This window comes from Parasteatoda tepidariorum, chromosome 7 (assembly GCF_043381705.1).
Source record: "Parasteatoda tepidariorum isolate YZ-2023 chromosome 7, CAS_Ptep_4.0, whole genome shotgun sequence".
NCBI classification, from domain to species: Eukaryota; Metazoa; Arthropoda; class Arachnida; order Araneae; family Theridiidae; genus Parasteatoda; species Parasteatoda tepidariorum.
The window spans coordinates 155,574-178,222 of NC_092210.1; the positions used below are offsets into that span (position 1 = coordinate 155,574).

At 28.6% G+C, this 22,649-nt stretch overlaps 1 protein-coding gene across 10 annotated transcripts in view; it reads right to left on the reverse strand.

The window, feature by feature from the left end:
• Positions 1-943: 943 nt before the first annotated feature.
• LOC107442328 (zinc finger protein 596) overlaps positions 944-22,649 on the reverse strand; it is a 44,662-nt gene continuing 22,956 nt past the window's right edge. For 8 of the 10 annotated variants that reach the window (XR_011637144.1, XR_011637145.1, XR_011637146.1 and 5 more), the window contains 2 exons: positions 20,774-20,887; positions 944-19,242 (listed from right to left, as the gene is read on the reverse strand). Coding sequence is in view for 5 of the 10 variants with exons in the window: in XM_071182988.1 (XP_071039089.1) it covers positions 20,778-20,887 (110 nt within the window). In the remaining 5 variants the exon portion in view is untranslated. The other 2 variants (XR_011637147.1, XR_011637148.1) reach the window with 2 other exon arrangements.

The window sequence follows — 22,649 nt, forward strand, 5'->3', positions numbered from 1 at the left end:
CAATGAACACGTGAAAGAACTAATAAATTAAAATGTGTATTTTATAGAAGTTATTTTCATTGGTGTTTTGTGATGCCCCCTTTACCTCATGTGCTTAGTTTGATTAATTGTTAATCCGGCCCTATGCAGGGGGGCTATGAGAGTCTATATGCATGAGATTCGTAAATCGGGCCCTGGTTATAAATTTGACACAGATGAACTTTAATTTTTTATAATAGATTACAAACAGCGTATCTTTACTTTTCAAACTTTAATTTACTACATCGCTGTGTATTCTTCTCGTTATAGCAAGGGTCTGATCTAAGAGACCATGGGCACATCAGGGGCCCCTTAACTTTTAATTTATTTACTTGTTTATTTATGAAGTGTCTTTAAATTATTTAGAACATGAGCAAATTACGATATTTTAGTAAATTTAAGATTATATATTTATTACAATTTTTGCTAATTTGTAATTTTAAGACAATTCTTAATGAAAAAGTCAAAAATAAATTATTCATAACAATAAAGGGGCCCCCAGAAATTATGATAAATCAGGTTCTATAGATTCCACAATTAAGTATAAGAAAAGAAGGGCCGGGATAGTCTGGTTGGTAGGACGTTGTACTCCTGTTCGTGAGAACAGGACAGGAGTACAAATCCAACCGGAGAGACGCCGCATATTAAATGGTGACTGGTGCACGTTAAATCTGTCGGGGTAAAAAAGTCCTCCAAGCTCCCATAACAAATCAATATCTCTAACTTTAGGGGTACTGAATTGGAGATTGATCGTTCTCTGGTTCAGGGAAAAATTATGATCTTTGGATGTATGAATGGATCTGCACGAAGCCGTATTATCGGCCATAGATGTCGCCACTGAAAAACAACATATGCATCCCCTGCCTTAAATTCGCTTGGTTTTTTAAACAGGCTTGCTAGCTTTGGCAATGGAAACACAAGAAAAGAAACAAAATTTTAATTTATTTTCAAATATAACAACAATATTTTCAATATAACATAAAATATACAGATAATATCAGAAGGCTATCAGGATGAAATTGTTTGGTGCAGCTTTATGATGTGCTTCTTTAAATTACCCTTGAGAGAAAAGGTTTTATTGCATACATTGCACTCAAAAGGGCGTTCCAGAGTGTGCTTGCGCACATGTCGTTTCACTTGAGCAACATCATAAGAAACGTAGTCGCAAAAGGAGCATTTGTTTGCTGTGCGGTTCCCAATTAAAAACTTCAAAATTGTACCCTCAGTTTCAGTTGCAAAACCTGGAATTATAACAAACATATTTACATCTCCATATAGCAATAAAATTTACAAATAAAGTCATTATTTTAATATACTAGTATAAATGATAAGCATTTTGATAGATCACAATGTCAGTAAAAATATTTTTTACTAAAAAACTGTACTTTTTTTGTGTCTGTAAAATTATACATATATTTTTAGGGGAAAAAAAAGAGCTATCGCAAGATAATGTAATCACTAGAACGTCAAGTTCTAAGAGAGATATAATAGTTTTAAAATTAATTAATAGGTTCATTATTTAGGTTGCGGAACCCTAAAGAATTAACCTTTTTTCGACGGAACCCTGACTACATAAATAAAGTTTATATTAAGGTAATAGTGAACGTGATAACCTTTGAAACATTGTTTTTAAAATAATTAAAGGAATGAAGATTTTTCGTTTCATCATTAATAATTTTAAATTAGGTTTTGTATCCGACATTTTATTTTTGCAGTCCTTGTGCTATATATCCAGTTTAGTAATTTACTTTTGATGAACACACATAGCTGAAAATGTATTAAATAAGCCGAATTATGGTTTATTTCGAGATGAAAAGTGAAAAGAACTGCTATAAATGTTAAAATTGGTCATTAAGGAATCATATTTCTTTATTAAAGAATTCCATTATTTATTTCATTTAAAAAGAGCGATAGGAAATACTAAAGCAATATTTTATAAATGCTTGTTCTTTTCATAATTTGTCCAATATATTGTTAGATCTTTTAAAAAATGCTACTATTTTTATTTCATTGGTCATCATTTGAAATAATTTCATAAAGGCAATTGAAAGAGTAAATAAATTATGAATAATAGGTTGTATTTAAATTTAATCAGAGGCTAAAAAATTCATCATAGGTTGCAAAAAGTATTAATTCGTGGGGAACTCTAGGGTTCCGTTCATTCCACGAAATCCTAGGGTTCCGTGGAAAGCTATTTGGAAACCTGGTGAATTAGTACATTCATTATACATTTCTAGAAGTGATGGAATTTATATAATTTAAAAACTATATATTGAAAAAAAAATTAGTTCTAAATTTAAAAAAAATTAATATTCAGCACTACAAAATATTATTTGAGCATTTTTTTTTAATATTTTCAAGATTAAATTGGCACCTAAAATTCCAAAACTGTATTAATTTAAACTATTTTTCATTTTTGGGACTGACATGAATGTACCGGTTAAATTCCACCACTGATTTTTGTTAGTACACTGCAAACAAATAGCGCAAAAAAAAAAACTAAAACATTCCATTGCAATTTACGTTTATAAGTTGAGAAGTCAAAAAGTTAAAATGCTATTTATTTTAATAGTACAACTTATAATATACATATAATAGTTTATAAATATATGGAAAAATATATAGCTTATAGATATATAGAATAAGACCATTCTCAAAGCTCAATCACAACATGGTTCAATTTTAACATAAGATCAATCAATGATCTAACTTACCTTTGGTCAGTTGCAACATACATAGTTTTTCTGTATTAAAAATGTTTACAGGAGTGCAATAAAAACATCTGGTAGCTATTTAAGTTAATAAGTTTTTTAATCTTTACAAAAGAATTGGGCACAAAAAAACAGATTAAAATGTACTTAAATATTGGGCACCATCCACTACTTTTAAACAGTATTATTCGTGATCGCAACGCTCGAATATGTCATTTGGTGAGATTACGGTTTCTATATCTTGACCCTTTACTGATCTCCTCTTCTCAGTTGTAATAGGAATTTACTACAATATTTTCCACTTTCTTAAAATTTTTCGTATTTAATTGACAAAAACATTTTTTGAATTTTCACGACGTTTTCTTTTTGATCTATTCAGGGGAAATTGTGAGCTCGACTCAAAAATCCTGAAAATTTCTTGAGTAAAATCATTAATGACGCATTTCAAAAAATGTATGAGTTTATAAATTTAAATCATTGATATTTTCACAATATGAAATTCTAAATAAATTATATGCAGCATAATTTAAATTAATAATTATGTATAAGTTTATTTTTATCAGAAATCACATATATTATTCTACCAGAAAAAATATCTACAGATGAAAGAGATGCCAAGCATAAATTCTAGTTTTTATATTTTTAAATAAAATATACAAGAATTTTTATACATAAATGTGATCCATGATTTTTATTGAAACTTTTGGACCTTGGATTTCCGGATTACAGTTAGAGAAAAATCTAGAGCACAATCTTCTCTGATCTATGTTTAATGTAGTTTTCAGTTCCATATAGTTTCCTAACTCAAAATTTTCAAATCTATTTGAAAATCAAGACAGAAACTAACGTACTTCCTTCTTCTATGACAGTCTACACGAGCTAATAGGGAAAGCATTCGAGGTGTTGCTTTAGGTAGAGAGTACTGTTCTGTGGCCCATTTTGATAACTCTTTTTTAACACTTGGCTTCTTCATTCTATTCTAAATCAGAAATATAATTAACCCTTTCGATTGACTTTTGCATAGTTAAAATTTAATTATGAAAAGTGGTCTCATTTAATGTTGTCATGCATGCTAAAATAAGTCACTGCTCAATAGGGGATGATATCTAATCTAGGACCCAAAGGGTTAAACTTCATAACACTACCATAGTTGCCAACATCAACAGGAAAAAAATCTAGTAGATTTTATAAAATAAAATTTATGATAATTGTTTCATAATGTACTAAATATTTTACTCATAGGGAATTTTAGCAATTATTATAGTCATCAAAATAGAAAAACTGCAATATTTTCCAATTATGATTGACATTTAACCTACTTGAAATGTTATGCATTATGTTTACTCATGATTTCGAATATTAATAGACATTTAATTCATCAAAGATGGTTAAAAAACTTTTTTTTAATTCATTTAAAAAGAAAGTTCTGAATAAAAATAAACTAAACATTTTAGAACAAAATAATGTTTTGAACTGATTTCTATAAATGAGGTTGGCTTCATTATGTATTAGTAATACTTATTTAAATATTCAATCAATTAATGTACAAAAATTACAGTTCAATAGGAATTTTTTTTAGGAAACTTACTCAATTTTAGGGAATTTTCTTAAATATACAAAAACCAGAAGAATCTTAATTTAACCAATAGACCCTATTGGAAAATCCAGAGTAGAGTTGGCAGTTATCATTTTATGAAGTCATGATGTGAAAGATAGCAGTTTTATTATAATCAGTGAAGGCTTTTGATCCAGGTGTGAAGATAACATCTGCTAGTTTGCTGTTGTTAAATTTTTCATTCTTGTCAGCACTAAGTTCAGTGGTTGACAAATTACGTATCATAATTCGAGAGTAGTAGAGCACTAGTTATTAACACAATTATTAAAAATGATTTTCTGCATAATTTGGCTCATTACATTTTATGGTTTTCTGCAAAAAATTTTAACTAGCATAACTATTAGTGGAGATTAGGCTAATTGAATTACACAAAAAAATTACAGAGATCGAGTTTTCTGAAAGATAAATTGTAACAACCACTGCATTTTTGAAAGTGGGAAATCCGTAAGAAAAAGCTATATTTATTCTAAGAAAGTATTTTCTTGAGACTTATTGCATTATTTAATTGAAAAGCTTGGAACAGCTACATTTTCACATGAAACTATTCCTTAGTATTGTTTCACTACATTGATATTGCTTCACAACTATAATTTACAGTAAATAACAGCACAACTAACGGAAACATAACAGGGGTTCTCTTCACCAAAAATGCTATTTAAAAACCCTCTCTTGAACAATTTTGTTAGTTCTAATTATTAAATCCTCAGATCTTATTGTAAAACAAAAATTCTGTCAATGGATCACAAATTTTATGACTATTTATACAATAAAACATGGTTAAGTATATATATACAGTATATCTATATAACATAATTATCCTTGTACCGCATAAACTTAACAATCCCTTAAGCAAATTAAAAACTATAAATTTCATAGATTTTATTTCAAATATTGATTTTTGTGTTTTAAACTATTTAAAAATTATTTTGAAGTATTAATATAAAATAATCTATAAAAAACACAGAATTTAATATAATAAAAAAGTCCCCATGTTTCAAGGTATATATTATAAAGATCTTCTGTATGTATAGATGTGTGTGTGTATGAACATCAGGCAGGCCTTCAGTACTACATGGGACGCTGCTGATTATCATAGCATCTACATAGTATTTTTTTTTTTTTACATCAGACTCAAAAATAAAATCACAGTACCTACAGATTGTTTTTCATTAAAAATGTTTTCTTTTTTTAAAAGGAAGAAATAAATAACGCTACAAAACTACTTAATGTAAAAACGGAAAAATTATTTTTAATTCCTGAATGTACTCAATTACTGTTTGCTTCAGTTCTTTAACAAAAAATTATTTGCTAATCTGCAGATATATGAGCTAAATAAAAGTGATTAGTTTCAAAAATTCCAGGTAACACTCTAATTTATTTCAATTTTGAAAAATAAAAATATTAAAAGACAAGAAAAATTTTAAAAATAAATTCTTAATTTCCAAAAACTCTAGTTGCTTGTATATAGACTGTATAGGAGCTTATCCATTTTTTAAATCTTAATTGTTTTATTTCATTGAATTAAAAGTGCAAAAAAAAATTTTACATTTTTTTTGTTTATAATTTTTATCTCTTTTATAGGTAGGACTGGGCTATAAATCGATATATCGCGACATATCGATTTAACGCTTATATCGGCAAACCGATACAGCAACTTTCATTCCAAGCGATGCATTTGAAATCTGATTTAAGCCGTCGAGTGAAGAAGACGATATAACGATATAGCGATATAGCGATACACGCAAGGACTTTCTCTTACGTTCCGATGCCAACTCGCGCTGTGGAAGACGATATTGTTTCGTTATGTTGAGGCGGCCTTGACTGATGAGCGGTAGAATCAGAATCACTTTTGAGACTTTATATCGTTATATCACATGTTCGTTTTCGCACCTTCGCGATTTGAAATCGTTTCTTGTAGATTATTTTCAATGGGATTAACTTCGTGATCGCCGTCGTAACCTTGTTCTGAACGCAATCTATTATTGAAAAGAATTTATAAAGAAAAGTTTCTTCATTAATTAGGTAAGTTTTTTATTTATTTTCTGACAAAACTTTTTTTATATTTTTAAATGTGAAAATTATCGGAAATCTAATTTAAGGCACCCATAAGGAATTAAATTACAAAGTAAATAAATTTGTTAGGTTATTTTTTTACTTTCTTTTAATTTATTAAAAACCTTTCGGATAAAACTTCTAATAATTTAATGGGCTTCTATTACTGATTTTAAATTTATAAATCTTGAGTTGTTTTTATTTTTAGAAATAAAGTTAAAACAAAACTTATTTTTTGGACATAAGTCAATAAACTTTATTTGTTCAAAAGAATTTGAAAAGTTTGCGAATTTTATTCATTTTTTTTTTTTTTTTTATCAATTACTACTTCGTTTTATTAGAGAGTAAAATCATTATTTTTTTTTAATTTTCGTTTTATATTATTAGTTAATTAGCTAAATATATTACCGAATATCACAATTCTTTTGTTTTTATTTTTAAGAATTTAATTAAGAAACTTTGCCTTACTTTGTTTTTCGTTCATAATTCGGTCATTATTTAATTTAATTTAATTATTTATATGAAATAATAATAAAAATAGTGTTTAAGAAGCATTTTTTTTCTAAAATTTATTTAGCTCTTTGTTTTAAGCATACAAATAATTTTTTAACGAACTTATTTTTTAAATTTTGTTCCTATGCTGTTAGGTAAATATATTGATAAATTTCACTTTTATTTATTTTTTTATTTTTAAACTAAGAAATCTTTTGTTATTTGCGTGATCATTTTTAGAAAATATAACAAAACTTGTGTTTACTTCTTCATTAAGAATTTGAACATTACGATCGAACTTAATAATTCTGTAATTATTTACGCATAATAGTACAAGCAAATATTGATTTGTTAAAAAAAGTTTTTTTTTTTAAAAAAAAAAAATATTTTTAACACTTTGTTTTAAGTGTATAATGAATTTCTTAACAAACTTTTTTTTTAATTTTTTAAATTTTCTTTCAATAATTTCAGCTAGATATCTTTATAAAATTCCCTTTTTATTTTTAAACTGAGAAATCTTTCAGAGAACGAAAATTTTAAGAAATTATTACAAATCTTATGTTTACTTTTTAGTTTAAAATTCGAACATTTTTAATTTTAAACTTCGGCTTTTAGTCAATCTAACTTTTATTTTAATTAAAATATATTTTGAAATTTTAAAATCAGCTTTTGTTTAATAACAATATTTTTTTTCATTAAGGGTGTTTTAGGGGTTAACTTAAATTAAGACTGCTTATACCTTATAAACGATAAAGAAGTGCAAATATTTCATTCTGTATCTACACACATTTTTTCAATAAATATTTTAAGTAAGATTTGTACATCTTAGTCAATTTATTTAATATCTTTCTTTAGCAAAACATATATATTTTCAAATTTATAAATTGATTTAAATCAATATGCGTATGAAGTCTTGATAGAAATCTGACTTTCTGTGCCTTAAAGTAAATGAATCTTTTTTGAAAATTTAAGCGATACATCGCTATATCGCGATGCAAAACTGACGATATATCACGATATATAATTTCTAATATCGCCCAGTCCTATTTATAGGTGGTAGTTTTGATGTACATATGTTAGATCAAGTCTAATTTTTTTCTATAAAGTCGTCTCTGTTTGACAGTGTTAGGGATCACATACAAATTTGAATTTATAATTATGTAACAGATTGATTGTGTAAATTTCGTTGCCAGGTATATAAATATATACAGTTGGACCTCTATTTAACGAAGTCGGTAAATCCCGATAACAAGTTCATTATAGGGAAAATTCGTTAAATAGAAAATCACCTTTTAAAATACTTAAACAACGCAAAACAGGTTTTAAATTCGTAAACACAAGGCATATTTAAAATAGCAATTGATGCACTTTTATCTTGTAAACTATTTATAATATAAATCTTAACCATAAAAGAAATTTACATGGTAAGCAAGAATAGAACAAAACTTTATCCAGTGTTACACTATTGTGCTACATATATTTGCAACCAAAAAAAAAGCTAAATTTATGTATAAAATTATAACTGCATTTTAGACATACATTACCACATGCGTTCTTAAGTTTAATTGCTACTGATAAAATCCGTTAATTTGGACTGATTTTCTTGTTAGAAATGCAAACAAAAAGGGAAAGGGATTTAACTGCCTTCTATAAAATAACTTCTAGAGAAAGCAGTAAATGTTCTGAAATATTTCGGAAAATAGGGAAAGTGGATTGCAATGAAAAGTTCGTTAAATAGAAAATTCACTTCGCTATTTGGAAGTTATTTTATGAAGAAATTTCTAAAATGTTCTTGGTTCCTCGAAAAAATTTGCAAAATGGAAGTTTGTTAAATAGAAGTCCGACTGTATGTATATATATATATATATATATATTTGCATTGGATTTAGAGCATTATCCTGCAATCAGTAACAAGTTTAAACACACAGATTTTAAAAGGCAAGAAAAATAAATGTTTCTAAACTTATTATTAATTATTTTTTATTTTCATGAAATTATGAGACAATAAAACAAAAAATTAAAGCATATTTTGTTATATTTAAAAATACTTTCCTATAACAATGAACAAAACTGACTGAAGATGAATTAAATAAATTACTGTGACAAAACCTCGTTACATTTAAAGTTGAATAATTATTAAAAAAAACAAAACATTTTAGGGTTAATAACTTAAAAATAAATGCAATGGAATATCAGTTAAATTTAGAAATGAAAATTGATAAAGCTTCTTGACTCTGTTGAGTATAATATTTTAAACTCTTAACAGCTATAATTTCAATTCGCGTTAAGCAAACGAGTAAAACAAAAACAGTTTTAGAAGAAGCTACCCAACGAAATTATTTTCAGAAAAATACAAAAATTAACCAAGAAATACTAAACACTTAGCCTTGACTCATTTTGGTGCAGGATTAGGCTTCTTTCAGCAAAATAAATCATTTCTTCGCACATTTAAAGTGATGTCAGGTCATATGTCTCACAAGGTGAGTTTTTAAATTACACTTCAGAGCAAACCGCTTGTTGCATACATTACATACAAAAGGTCGTTCACCAGTATGTTTGCGTATATGTCTTCTTAAAGTATTCAAATCGGGTGATGAGTAATTGCAAAAGGTACACTGATAAAATGAATGATTTCCCAGCAGTCTTTTATTACAGTACATCAAAACCTCACTTTTCGAATATTCTGGAAAGAAAGGATGATCTTATTAATAAATGATTAAAGTTAACAATAGATATTCAAAAAAATCTATTTTGAATTTCCTTACTGCATAATTTCCACAACTTATAAGTATACAAAATTGAATTTTTTTCTTATACCAGGGATCCCCACTTAATTTCAGAAAAAAATTCCCTGACTTTTCCAGATAAATTTCAATGAAAATTAAGAGTGTATTTTCTTCAGAAAACTTTGATTCTTTTATTTGAAATATTAGATTTCCTGTGTTAAAAAATTATTATTAAACGAAGAAAGAAACATCTCAGCTTGACTAAAATGTGAAATTTTTTCAACAAATAATTGTAATAGATGTTAGAATTATTTAACTCGAGTCTCAATAACTGATTACTGTTACTGACGATTTTAAGACTGGATTTTTCCAGGTATGATATAGGAATATTCCAGGTTTCTGTAAAGAAAAATTTCAACTTTCCCTTCAACTTAACTTAAAATACTTAATTCAACTTAAAATAAAATTCCCTGACAATTCCAGGTTTTCCCTGACCAGTGGACACCCTGTCATACATATGTTTAATATACATATAAAATATTTCTTATTTTATACGCATATAAAATATATGTAGGTATTTATTTCATATGTATATAAAATATTTCGAATTTCTTATACATATAAAATATGTTTTTTCTAATACATAGAAATTTAACAAAACCAAGCATTTGAAATAAAATTTACAATATATCATTTACATAATTACACTTAATTAAAACTGAAGTTAGTGCTTTTACATGAAAGAGCACTTATGATACAGCTTGGCAATGAATTTGGCAGGTTGGAGCTTGGCTTGAAAACATCACATTAGCAGCCCTTCTAGCAATGCTAGTCAATTCCATCATTTGTTATTCCTTTTTAATTTATTATAGTGTATTTTTTTTATAAACATAACTACTTTGCCATCATATAACTTTTTAGTGGCATTCTTTAAGCATCTATTTTTGAATATGAGTTATTAATATTGCAAAAATAGTTTATAAAGAATAAATATTTATTGATTCACATATCACTATAGTTTCACAAACTTTGACTAATTAGTTGGATTGTGACTTTCAATTTTGGCAATGTTCTGTTTTACATTTGGGAAACACAGCCTTATGATGTAGAAGTACCAAACCGTTATCAGTAAACATGCTATCAACTTCTGCAAACTTTTAACCTCTATTAGTCAGCAATAGTGTTGGGCGAAAGGAATGATCAAAGTTATTCGAATCAATATAATCATTTCACTTCGATGATTCGAATCAGTGATTGGTTCGATAATGAAATTTATAAAAATGATTTACCTATTATAAAATTGACTTTAAAATATTAAAAAAAATTTTTTTTGGCAGTATTTTTATACCTCAATAACATTTTATTGTCTTCTAAAAAAATTCATTATAATTATTCCTCGTACAGTAGGAAACCGATTATCCGGAACGATCGGGACCATCGCTATTCCGGATAACTGATTTTTCCGGTTTTCTGAATCGCTACAAAAAGTCGTTTTTTTTATTGTTAAACCCAACTATAAAAAAAAATATTTGGAAATAATCTTGAAAAAACGAAGTAATACACTAATGATTATTTCCAAAATGATGCTAGGGTAAATATCTTTCAAAAAAGAAAGAAAAATCCTAAAATCTTATGAGGAAAAAAAAATTTTTTTTTAAAAAAAATAGCGGGAAAATTTATTAAATTTCGTTCCGGTTTTTTGGTTTTCCGGTTTTCTGATTTCCGGATAACGGGTTCTGTACTGTATTTGCCTTTCTGTTGAAGAGATGATTCAAAATTATCTTTCTTATTTTGATACAAGTATAGTGCAAAAAAAGTTAAGATTAGACTCTGCTCGGTGCATCCACTAAACCCAGAATTGCTTTTGGGATTCTTTTTTAATAGCTTCTTTCGATGAATAGTGAAAAGTTTCTTTTTCATGCATCCCGTGAAACCTTATATTCATATACTTTTTGGTGGGCCAAAATTTTTTTTTTTGCTTAAGTGTTTGCATAAGTACATTATTTATACATTATAAATGCTATAAATACTTTTAACTATGAAAGAAATGCTTTATTTATTTATTATCTGAATTAATCGAATTCTTTAATTGTAAAATCTTAAGTCTCTAATAATGAATGCGTAAGGATCTCTGAGGTCTTACAAGAAATTTTTAACTGTATATGACATAGCATAGCAAACAAAACTAACTGAAATTTAAGAAACAATTATTCATTGTAATTTAAATCCATTTCAATAAAATCAAGTGATTCGAACAAGTTCAGTTCAGTGAATCATCGCATCAGTAAGCAACTCCAGTCAGCAATCATGCAGAATTATGTCTTTTCAGCTAAAATGATTGGCTTCAAATGGTTAAATTGCTTTTAAATGTATTTGGTGTAATACCTCTTCAGAGAAGAAAGAGAGAGAATGAAGTGATTAACTAAAAAATTATAAAAAAATATTGACCATTTAATTCTATAATTGAACAAGAGATCAAATCGCGAGAATGTGATGAGGAGATTTGTCCTGTCATTTAGTAGAACAGATAACAGCAGTTAAAATTTGTCACCCAGTGAAGTAATGCAAAGAAGAATTAATTGCAAATGCGGATAATTTTTGAGAAATCATCTACAGATTCACAATTGTAACTCATCACAAATAGTTTTAAAAATGCATCTAAGTATCAGACAGGCTCAGAATTGTAGCAGAAAATATCTTAATAGTACAACGTTAGAGCTTTTTTTACCAGTTGCATTTAGTTTAAAATTCTTGAAATCAAAGTTTCTTAACTCAATTAAGGGCCAATAAGGCAAGTCATTTGAATTAGTGACATAATTTTTACAAATACAAAATTTCATCACTTGTACAATTTTTTGACCTGTTTGTTTCTGATCATTTTCATACTTTCTCCATAAAAAGTATTAAACCTAAATCTATTTAAATATAAATAAAATTTATATTAAATCTTATACAGTTATTTATCTGTCAACTGGCCGGTTTAGAATCACTAACACTATTTTAAATTATAATACCTTGGTCATTGGCTTCATTTTTAGTGAAATATGCTGGCAGTAGAATTGATACAGTACGCAGGCTTTTTACTTTTTAACAAACTTTAAAAGACTTAACTTTTGCAATACATAAAAAAATAGCAGAAATAAACTAATTCTAAAATATATAAACTATTGAAGAAAACGAAAAAATAAAGAAAAATGTTTTTAATCAAAAAACAAGTGGGGTTAGGCTATTCTCTTATGTACCTCTTCCACTACAACTCTGGTCAAGCTTATTTTCAGGGATTGTTCAACTAGGAATTGTTTGGCTGGCAATCAGCAAGTTCGCTATGATCAAATCAATTGGTATTGAAAAAACGCTTAGATATTTTTTCACACATATCAAATTCGATAAGTGATAGTTCTTGAATTTTCCTTGATAGTCCTATGCATCAGACTATTTTAAGGAGGCATGTTTTAACATAACATGTGTTTTCAAATTGCACTTCAAAGAAAATCTCCTATTGCATATATGACAAACATAAGGTTGTTCCCCAGTATGTTTGCGTACATGTCTTCGTACAGTATTTAAATACAGAGAAAAATAGTTGCAGGTAGTGCATTGATAAAATGAGGTGCCTTCAATCATAACTTTTGTCACTAATGGTGGTGTTTCCATTCTGGTTGATGCTTCTAAAAAAAAGTAGATTACATTAATATATATACATACATAAATCACAACTTACAGGTTTGAAAAATCACAGAAAACTTGAAGTATTAGACATTCAAAAAATGTTTACATGGAAAAAAAAAGGTGACATTACAAATGCCACATTTTCCTCTTTATAAATTATTTTCAAAGTAGAAATGTTAAAATACTTTAAAAAAAAATGCAATGTAGTTTAAACCTACACAAATTTTTATAGAAAATGGGAAATATTTGAAAATGAAAAGCTTTTTAGTTATAAATCAGGGTGCCTAGACAAATTTTTCAACAAAAAATTAGCACCTTTTAAGCACTTTTCAAGCACTCAAAAAATATTTTTAAGCACTTTGAAAAATATCATAATTGGACAGGGTTGCCAAGTTTTGGACAATTTATGGTTTTATTTACAGTGACGAAGACGATGGCGCGTCACAGACGATGAAATTAACAAGAGAAATGAAATTTTCTATCACTAATAGAGAAAAAGAATTGACAATGTTTAGTTGATCCCCGTAATCAGCAAAAATTCGTGAGATTTTTCGATTCCATTACGCAGGGCGGAAAATGAAGTCTGAAATTGAGAATCTCTTGCAAAATGCAGCAGGGTTGCACATGAGAGTAAAAAATCCTTACCACTGAATCCAGCTCAGTATACGCAAGTATTTCATCAAACATGCAAAACAAATGGTGCTTTCATACACTACAGACCGGCGATACGTGGAAATAGATTGGATTGTTAATTGTGAAAACGTTGAATAGGACAATGTCTTTTTACATAATAAGTGGCGAAAAGTTTTACATAATACGTGGTAAAGAATAATATCACATTTCGGAAAAGGGAAAATGAAGCACTTTTTAAAAACATCCATAGAAAAAAGCACCTTTAAGGGCTTCTAAAAGACGAAAATAAGCACCTTTAAAAACGCTACGCACCATGTATAAGTATATTAACAAAGAGTCTAATAATAAATGTCATAAGATATCTTAACATAACAGTTTAATTAAATTTTTTTCCTTTTAATTTAGACAAAGTAAATAGTGAGTGAGTTCTCTTTCAAGCGTCCAATCTATTACTCAGCTGGTTATTTATTGATTATTGGTTTTTCCTCTTATAGGATCATAGACCAGAACAATATAGACCTATAACAATATCATAGACCCTTTAACAATAATATAGTTGACCTAATTGCAATTAAAGGCATCTTAATAAAATTAGTTTACATTCTCCAAGTGTCACCTTCTGGCGTCTATCATTATAATACAGCCAGGGACCACGGAACTTGGGGGGGGGGAAGCAGAGGAGGATTTAGCCCCCTCACATTTAATAGATTATGAGACACAGCCCCTTTTAAGATTACAATTTTTCCCTCAATATTTGTCGATAGAAATTTACAATTAAAAAGAAATAGATATAATTTTATTGTGTTTAAATTAAAAAAATAAAACCCCTTACTCTTCCCTCCTCCTGTTCATACCTGCCAACGTTGAAGAAATAAAATAACAGATATTTTACCAGCAAAATTTTTTAGGCTACGCGTAAAGTTTTGATACAGCATGCATAATCATGTCAGTCAAAAAGAGAAATTCTAAATTGGAAATAATATAAGCAGTTACTTAAAGCAAAGTAAAAAATGAATCTTAATCTAAAGAAGATTTTTTAAAACCATTATTTATTACTTAAATTACAAACACTCAATATACTGTAGTACTGGCAATAACACTATCTGTTGAGGAATAAGAGAAGTATTTTTGCCATCAGCGGATATTTTATCGCCAAATTTTTTCTACTTCAATTTTTTCAGCAAATACGGAGGAATTTGAGAATATACGGGTAAACAGGAGATAGTCGTAAAATACAGGAGTCTTCGTTAAAAAACAGGAGACTTGGCAAGTATGCTTCCCTCCCCCTGTAGAGGAAACATACGTCCCTATTGCTGACTGATGGGAATATTCTTGGTTTTAAGTGTCACATTGAAACAGAATAGAAAGAAGAAAAAAAATACTGTTAAATGAGAGAGAAATAATTTATAGGTAAAATTTAAAAACAATTCAAATTATGAAGTTAAAATTGCAAATTCGAATTCTTCATTGCCATTTTGTAAGGTTCAAACAACTTGGACCAGGTTAATACTAATATATATCATAACTGGGGGGAGAGAGCCCCCCCCACTCATGTGATGCTTCCGCAGTTACTGTAATCAAACTATTTGGATGTTAAAAATCTTATTCATATTTTTAGGTAGGAAGTTCAAATTAAATTTTATTTTATCCTTTTAAAGAAAGCAAGTTCCTTTTGCAGAGCCATTGGAATAGGAGAAAAAGTGTATTCATAACACTGACTTACAAAGCACTTATTAGGTGATAGCTTAAGATGGTTTAAAAGTACAGTCGAACCTCATTAACGTAAAATTGGTGGGACTATCATAATTATTTATGTTAACCAGATTTCATCTTATTTGATACATGATGTAAACAATTTATTACATACTATTAATCCATATTATGTACAACGTTTACGTTCCTAAACAATACTATTATAAACCAAACAAATTAAAATAAGCTTAACATTTTTAATAATTTTAGTTAACTATTTTATTTATTTGCCCATTTGCTACTTCTAACAAATGAAAAAAATAGAAAAAGCATTCCTCAAAATGAATAATTGGCACTTTATTCACTTGCTTCTTATCTGTGTTGTGTCCAGTTTTCTTTCACGTTAAGTGATAATAAACTTGGAAATTTCACGTTAAACATGTAAAATACAATAATAATTGATTGCTGACTCGCGGGACCAAACCTGTGTTTCACGCCAAGCAATTTACCGTTAACGAGGAACGACCATATCAAGAATTAGACAGAAAGACGGTCGTCTGATTTCTCAATGCGAGGAATACTTAAACTTTCAAAATTTACAGACAAGTTTGAGAAATAAGTGATTGGATGCTTGGAAGGTGAAATTTCTGCATTCATGAAAATACAAGACCACTGAGGTAGACACACAAAAATGCCTTACAGAGTTGCTGAGAACAGCTTAGACCTCGCCATGAGAGACTTTTAGCTCTTCAAGCACATGAAATCCTTGGTGGCAAGTAGCTATGGATCTGCATACCTGCCAACATTGGAGAAGTAAAATAATGGAGATTTTACTAATCGACCCAATTTTGGGATAACGACTACTGGAATTCAACTTCGTAGCCTTGTAATTTTGAACACAATCCAGATAACACGGGAACTCCTGGATCAAGTACTGGGTGAAATTTGCCTTTGTGGAGGACTTTTTTATGGAACTAACCCGCATTTGAGTTACATGGTGAGGAAAAAAACGAAACCTCCCATGGTTAGCCTGACAACAAGGGGACTCTAACCCGTGATATGTCTAATGCTGAGGATATTTTATGTCAGCACTGTGGTCGGTGCACGCTGGATGTAGAATTCGCATCGACCAGTCATCGCTGGGATTCGAACCTGGGTTCACCTCATTAAGGTGAACGTGCCATCCCCTGAGCCTTCACGGCTCAACTTAAACAATTCTGATAACACTTAACATACTGCAGTACTGGCAATAGCACCATCTGTAGAGGAATATTTTCACCATTAATGAATATTTTACTATCAATTTTTTTAAAATTTCTTCAACAAATATGGAGAAATTTGAGAATATACAGGTAAACAGGAGATAATCGTAAAATACAGGAGTCTTAGTTAAAAAACAGGAGACTTTGCAGGTATGGATCTGTTGCCTAATGGTTTAATATTGTACATTCATTCAACCAAACCTGAAACAATAAATGCCCAAATACTAGTTGTAAGGTTATCTCCAATTGTTTGTTTTCTTTTTTGTGTTGCTACACTCAACTTACTTTTTCGATTACTGTCATATTTGTAATTTTATTTCAAATCACATTTTGTTTACTTTTTAGCAATAGTTTTATTACTTTCCAGTAATCTTGCAAAATAAAATTTATTAATTTCCAAAAGGAATAACACACAAGCAGATTTGAAGAAAAAACACAAAATAGATTAGAATGACAGGAGAATAAAATATAGATTAATAACATAATCAAATAAAATATTAACTAAATAAAAATATTAATAATATTTAATTCATTATATCTATTAAATATCATTTTGAAACACAATTTAATGTAAATTTTCTCATTATACTTCAAATGATTTTAAACAGGTATTTAATATATTATTTTCGCAATTCAAACACATATCATGGTTAGCAAGTAGTGTTTCTAAAAATGCAGATAATACACATTAATTAAAATTTAATTACTTTTTTATTCTTATAATAGTTTATTAATTCATGAGTATTCCTATAACTTATTAAAATGCAAACATTTCAACTTTATACTATAAATGAATTTATTAGAAATATTTCTTGCATAGCCTCTTAACAAAATATACAATTAGCGAATATTTTACATAGAATATTCAAACCTTCATTTTTTAAAACCAATGGCTGAAATTTAAACATAAAATTATTCTTAACTACAAAATATGTAACAATTTTCAGACTATTATCAAGAATAATTAAAATTTAGTTAAGTCTTAAAACTAACAGTCAAGATTTTTAATTACAAATGAAAATGTACGAAAACTAATCGTCAGTAAAAAAGTTCCTTTCATTCCATTTTTACAGTTTGTTTAATTACTATTTTTAAATAAAAACATTCTTTAACTAGATTTTTACGATCCAAAAGCCACACATTCTCAACACAATGATGCTGAAGAAAAAAAGAATTTTGCTAATGACTGTATTAAAATTCAATCAAGAATTTATATATATAAATTGAATGATATTGTTAATATACAAAATCTACTATGATAGTGTTCTCAATTTATCGCTGGCAATTCTTATACAGAGAAAGTTTTTAATGTACTCTTTATACATATGTTCCTATCTTAGTCTTTAAATTTTTATAATACAGTCGAACTTCATTAACCTGAAACTGCTTAACATGAAATGAATGATTGGTCCCGTGAAACAGCAATCAATTATTGTTGTACTTTACATGCTTAACATGAAATTTTCAAGCTGATTATTGCTTAACATGAAAAGAGAAGGGACAGATAATAAGCACGTGAATAAAATCCCACTCATTCATTTTGAATAATGCTATTTCTATTTCTTCCTTTGTTAGAAGTAGCAGATGGGCAAATAAATAAAATAATAAAATAGTTAAAACTTTTAAGCTTATTTTGATTTGTTTGGTTCATGATAGTATTGTATGTATACATTAATACAGTTCATAACATGTATTAATAATACTTAAGTTGTTTTCATGATGTATCGGATAGAATAAAATTCGGTTAACATGAAATAATTATGATAGTCCCGCCAATTCCACGTTAGCGAGGTTTGACTGTATTAATGGTTCAGTTTTTTCCAGCATCACACATCCGAATAATGACTATATAACATAACAATCATTACAAGTAAACCAGTTACCTTGTCTAAAATTATTTACTGTTTAAAATTATTGGGGTTTAAATCCCTATCTAAGGGAGAAAACACAAAGGCATCTTATTTGCTTTAATTAAGCTAATCACAATAAAAAGAAAGATCCACAGGTATTGCAGAGTCTTATATATACACGTTCATTTTTTGAAGCAATATAAAAAAACAATATATATATAAGGTGGCACTCAGAGAAAACCCTGCATTTTGAAATCTTGGACAATTTACCAAATCTTATACATTCTAACATGAATTATACCAAAGAAACATGTGTTATCATATGGTCTTTCAGAGTACTCCTTCTGGAAAATCCCTTTTTACACAAGGGGCAAACATATGGACGTTCACCAGTATGTATTCTAATGTGTCTTCTCATATCATTTAAATGTGATGTAGAATAGTTGCACAAATTGCATCGACGTAAGACTCTGCCTTTCCCCATTGCAACTTCTGTACAGTGATGTAATGATTCAGTATTTCCTGAAATAACAGTAAGAATTATAAAACTTGTAATTTCTTTAAAAGACAAATCAATGGAAAAGAATTATTTGTATTTAAATAGGAAATGTAGTGTATCTACCACTACAAAAATATAATTCCAATTCACTAGTATATAAGACATGTTAACTTGAGTCTATGTTGAGGTACCTTATCATAGATGAAGGTTGACTTTGTCTATAACAACTCTACCCACATTAGCAGGGGTCTGTCCAGACATTTTGTGAAAGGTCCTGTTTTTGTAAAATTGTGAAAAAAACTATTAATAATTTGTGAATAAAAAATAAGCGTTAAGTCACATTCTTTCAACCAGGGTAGTGTTTTTGTGAATTTGTGCAGATAGGGTCCTGCTATTTCAAAAACTGCTAAAAACCTTTTCAAGTTTTTAAATTGAAAATAGATACAAGATTCTGCTCAACAATTGCTGCTACTAAATTAGAGATGCAACACACAAATATTTGGTATTTAGCCTATACTGCTAAACCCAGAATATTCAATTCGGACGAATAATGGAAACAAAATCACTCACATTTTTAATAATTTCAATTGACATATTTTAAATAACACAACTTAGTAATGTATCACTTTTAATGCGTTACACATTAAGTTAACTTAAACAATTCTTAAATTTTTAATATTTTATTTAAAAAATTGCCAGAAATTAATTTTTATTTACATAATATTCTATTATTTAATTTTATGAATAAATATGAATTGATCAATTATTAATTCACAAAAAAAATTATGATTTAATATTAATAAGAAAGCACACACAATGTTTGTAAAAGTAGAAATATTTTCTTAGAATACATTTGGAATTTAAACTTAGGGAAACTTAGTTTGTCTCGAACCGTCTTTATCTCCCCCCCCCNCCCCCCCCCCCCGGGTTTATTTGATTAACAAAACAATAATGAGGATAAATAAATCTGTGAAGGGTCGGATTAAAAGATAAATATTTTGTGAAGGGTCCGCTAACGGACCCAAATTTTTTCTAAATAGACCCCTGATTAGTGACCTTTGGAAGTTATGTGAACACGCCTACCTTGGCAGAAACGCCCACTACGATGTGAACATGCCTACTTCGATGGTCCACATTGAGCAGTTGACTAGCTACTTGTGATTGTGACATTATCCTCCTCATGCTGTTGCTTCTCAGTCTCAATCACACACAACATATACACTCCACAGCTGAAGGCAACACAGGAGCGACCATGACCGTGAACTCAATACAGGTCTCACGATCAGCACTCAAAGAGTACGGTGAACTTAATACAGCTCTCACGATCAGCACTCAGAGTACGGTGATTTTAATACAGCTCTCACGATCAGCACTCAGAGTACGGTGATCTTAATACAGCTCTCCCGGCTTCTCACAAAACAGCAATGAATCAATTAGTGGTATCTGTTCATCGAAGTCAATCACAGATATAATTCTGGTGGAGAGAACTGTAGTGTATCTACCACTACAAAACTAGTATATAAGACATGTTAACTCGATTCTATGATAAGCTACCTTATCATAGATGAAGGTTGACATTGTCGATAACAACTCTCCTCACAGGAAACAATAGGTAAGACTCTGCCCTTATTGCAACTTCTGTACTGCGACGTAATGATTTAATATTTCCTGAAATAACAGTAAGAATTATAAAACTTGAAATTTTTCTAAAAAGACAAATTATTGGAAAAGATTTATTTGTGCTTAATCAGCTTTCACTAAATAAGAAACAATATCGATAATTTGAAGATTTAGAATTTTTCTGGCTCATTTTGAAAAATAAGTTGGAAAAAAGGGTAAAATTAAAAATGAGTTTATCATTAATTTGAAGTCAAATTTCACTTCACTCAAAAACTTCTCTGTAATTTTACTTTAATCATTAGTAAACATTTTAAAAACTTGTACTTGCTATTCATAATATTAGTATTATTAATACATTGTTTCTTTGGAAATTCACTTGGGAATCCTGAAAATTTTAATTCATTACTTTGGAATTTTTACTGCTTCGGAATTTGCTAAAACAGGATTTGACTGTATTTCTAAGTTTGCCTTCTGAGCTTTCCCAGCAAATTAAGAATTTAAGCAAAAAAAGCTGTTTTTAAGTACTTAATAAGGACAAAATTTTTATTTAAGCAAAATAATTTGTATTCTCAAGTCACTATTAAATAATGAAAACAAATAACTCATCATAAATATATAAAAAAGAGTAAAATTATTAGTAAAAGGTATAAAAAATAGAGAGGTTTAATACTGCTGTAAAAAAGTCACAATAAGTTTTGAGGAAAAATTTAAATTTTAAAGCTTTAAAAATTAACATTTAGTTATTTAAATATCTTTCCGATTCAACTGTTAGAATTCATTTACATATTTTAACTGTTAGGTGTGTGCATTTATGGCACAGTAAGCTTCTTTTATCAGCAAATTCTTCCCTGCATTTTTGGTATAGATATGGGCACTTTACACACTACTACTTACAGATTACACACTTTCTAATTTCCAACAAAATTTTCATACAGAAAGGCAATGAGCTAGCAACTTTTGAAATAGTTGTAAAAATTAGTAATAATTTATAATTCCATATTGCGCACAAATAATAAAAGCTTCTATTAAGATAAAAAGTAAGTAAATTAAATACACCTTTCCATAGTAAATTGTAATTTCCAATAAAAATTCTTATACAGAAAGGCAATGAGCTAGCAACTTTTGAAACAGCTATAAAAATCAGCAATAATTTATAATTCCATATTACATACTAATAATAAAAGCCACTGTTAAGATAAAAAGTAAATAATATAAATTAAATACATCTCCTTTCTTTGACTTGGATTGTTTATTTCTGGTAAATGATAGTTAAAGATGTAGACAGATTAAGCCCTCAAGTAAACATTTTAAGCCCTCAAGTGAGCATGAATTGATAAGTCAAATAAATTGATAATAGTGGCTCTAGTCAGAACTCGGAGGGGAGGTTGAAATAAAGAAAAGCTTAGGGCCAAATATTTTTATTAATATCAAATAGCACACAGACAAACATAAATTTAAATAATTATGAGACGGGAATAAAAGGAGAATCCAGGTGGTGCTTTGGTTGCTCTATAATTATGATTTATTATGTAAATTACTCAGGGGCAAAAGTGCTCAAATCCCAGCGATGGCTCGTATTGAAAACAAAGAACTCTTTTCTTAATTATATTAGCCGTTATAAAATGCTCGAGAGATTTTTCGGTTCGATATCAGAGAATGGAAAATGAAGCCTGAAATAGAGAATATCTTGCAAAATGCAGCAGAGTTGCACATGAGAGTGCAATAATCTCCCTGAACCCAACTGAGTAGACGCACATGCAGACTCCTAAGTATTTCATCAAACTTGTAAAACGATTGACGCTTTCAAACC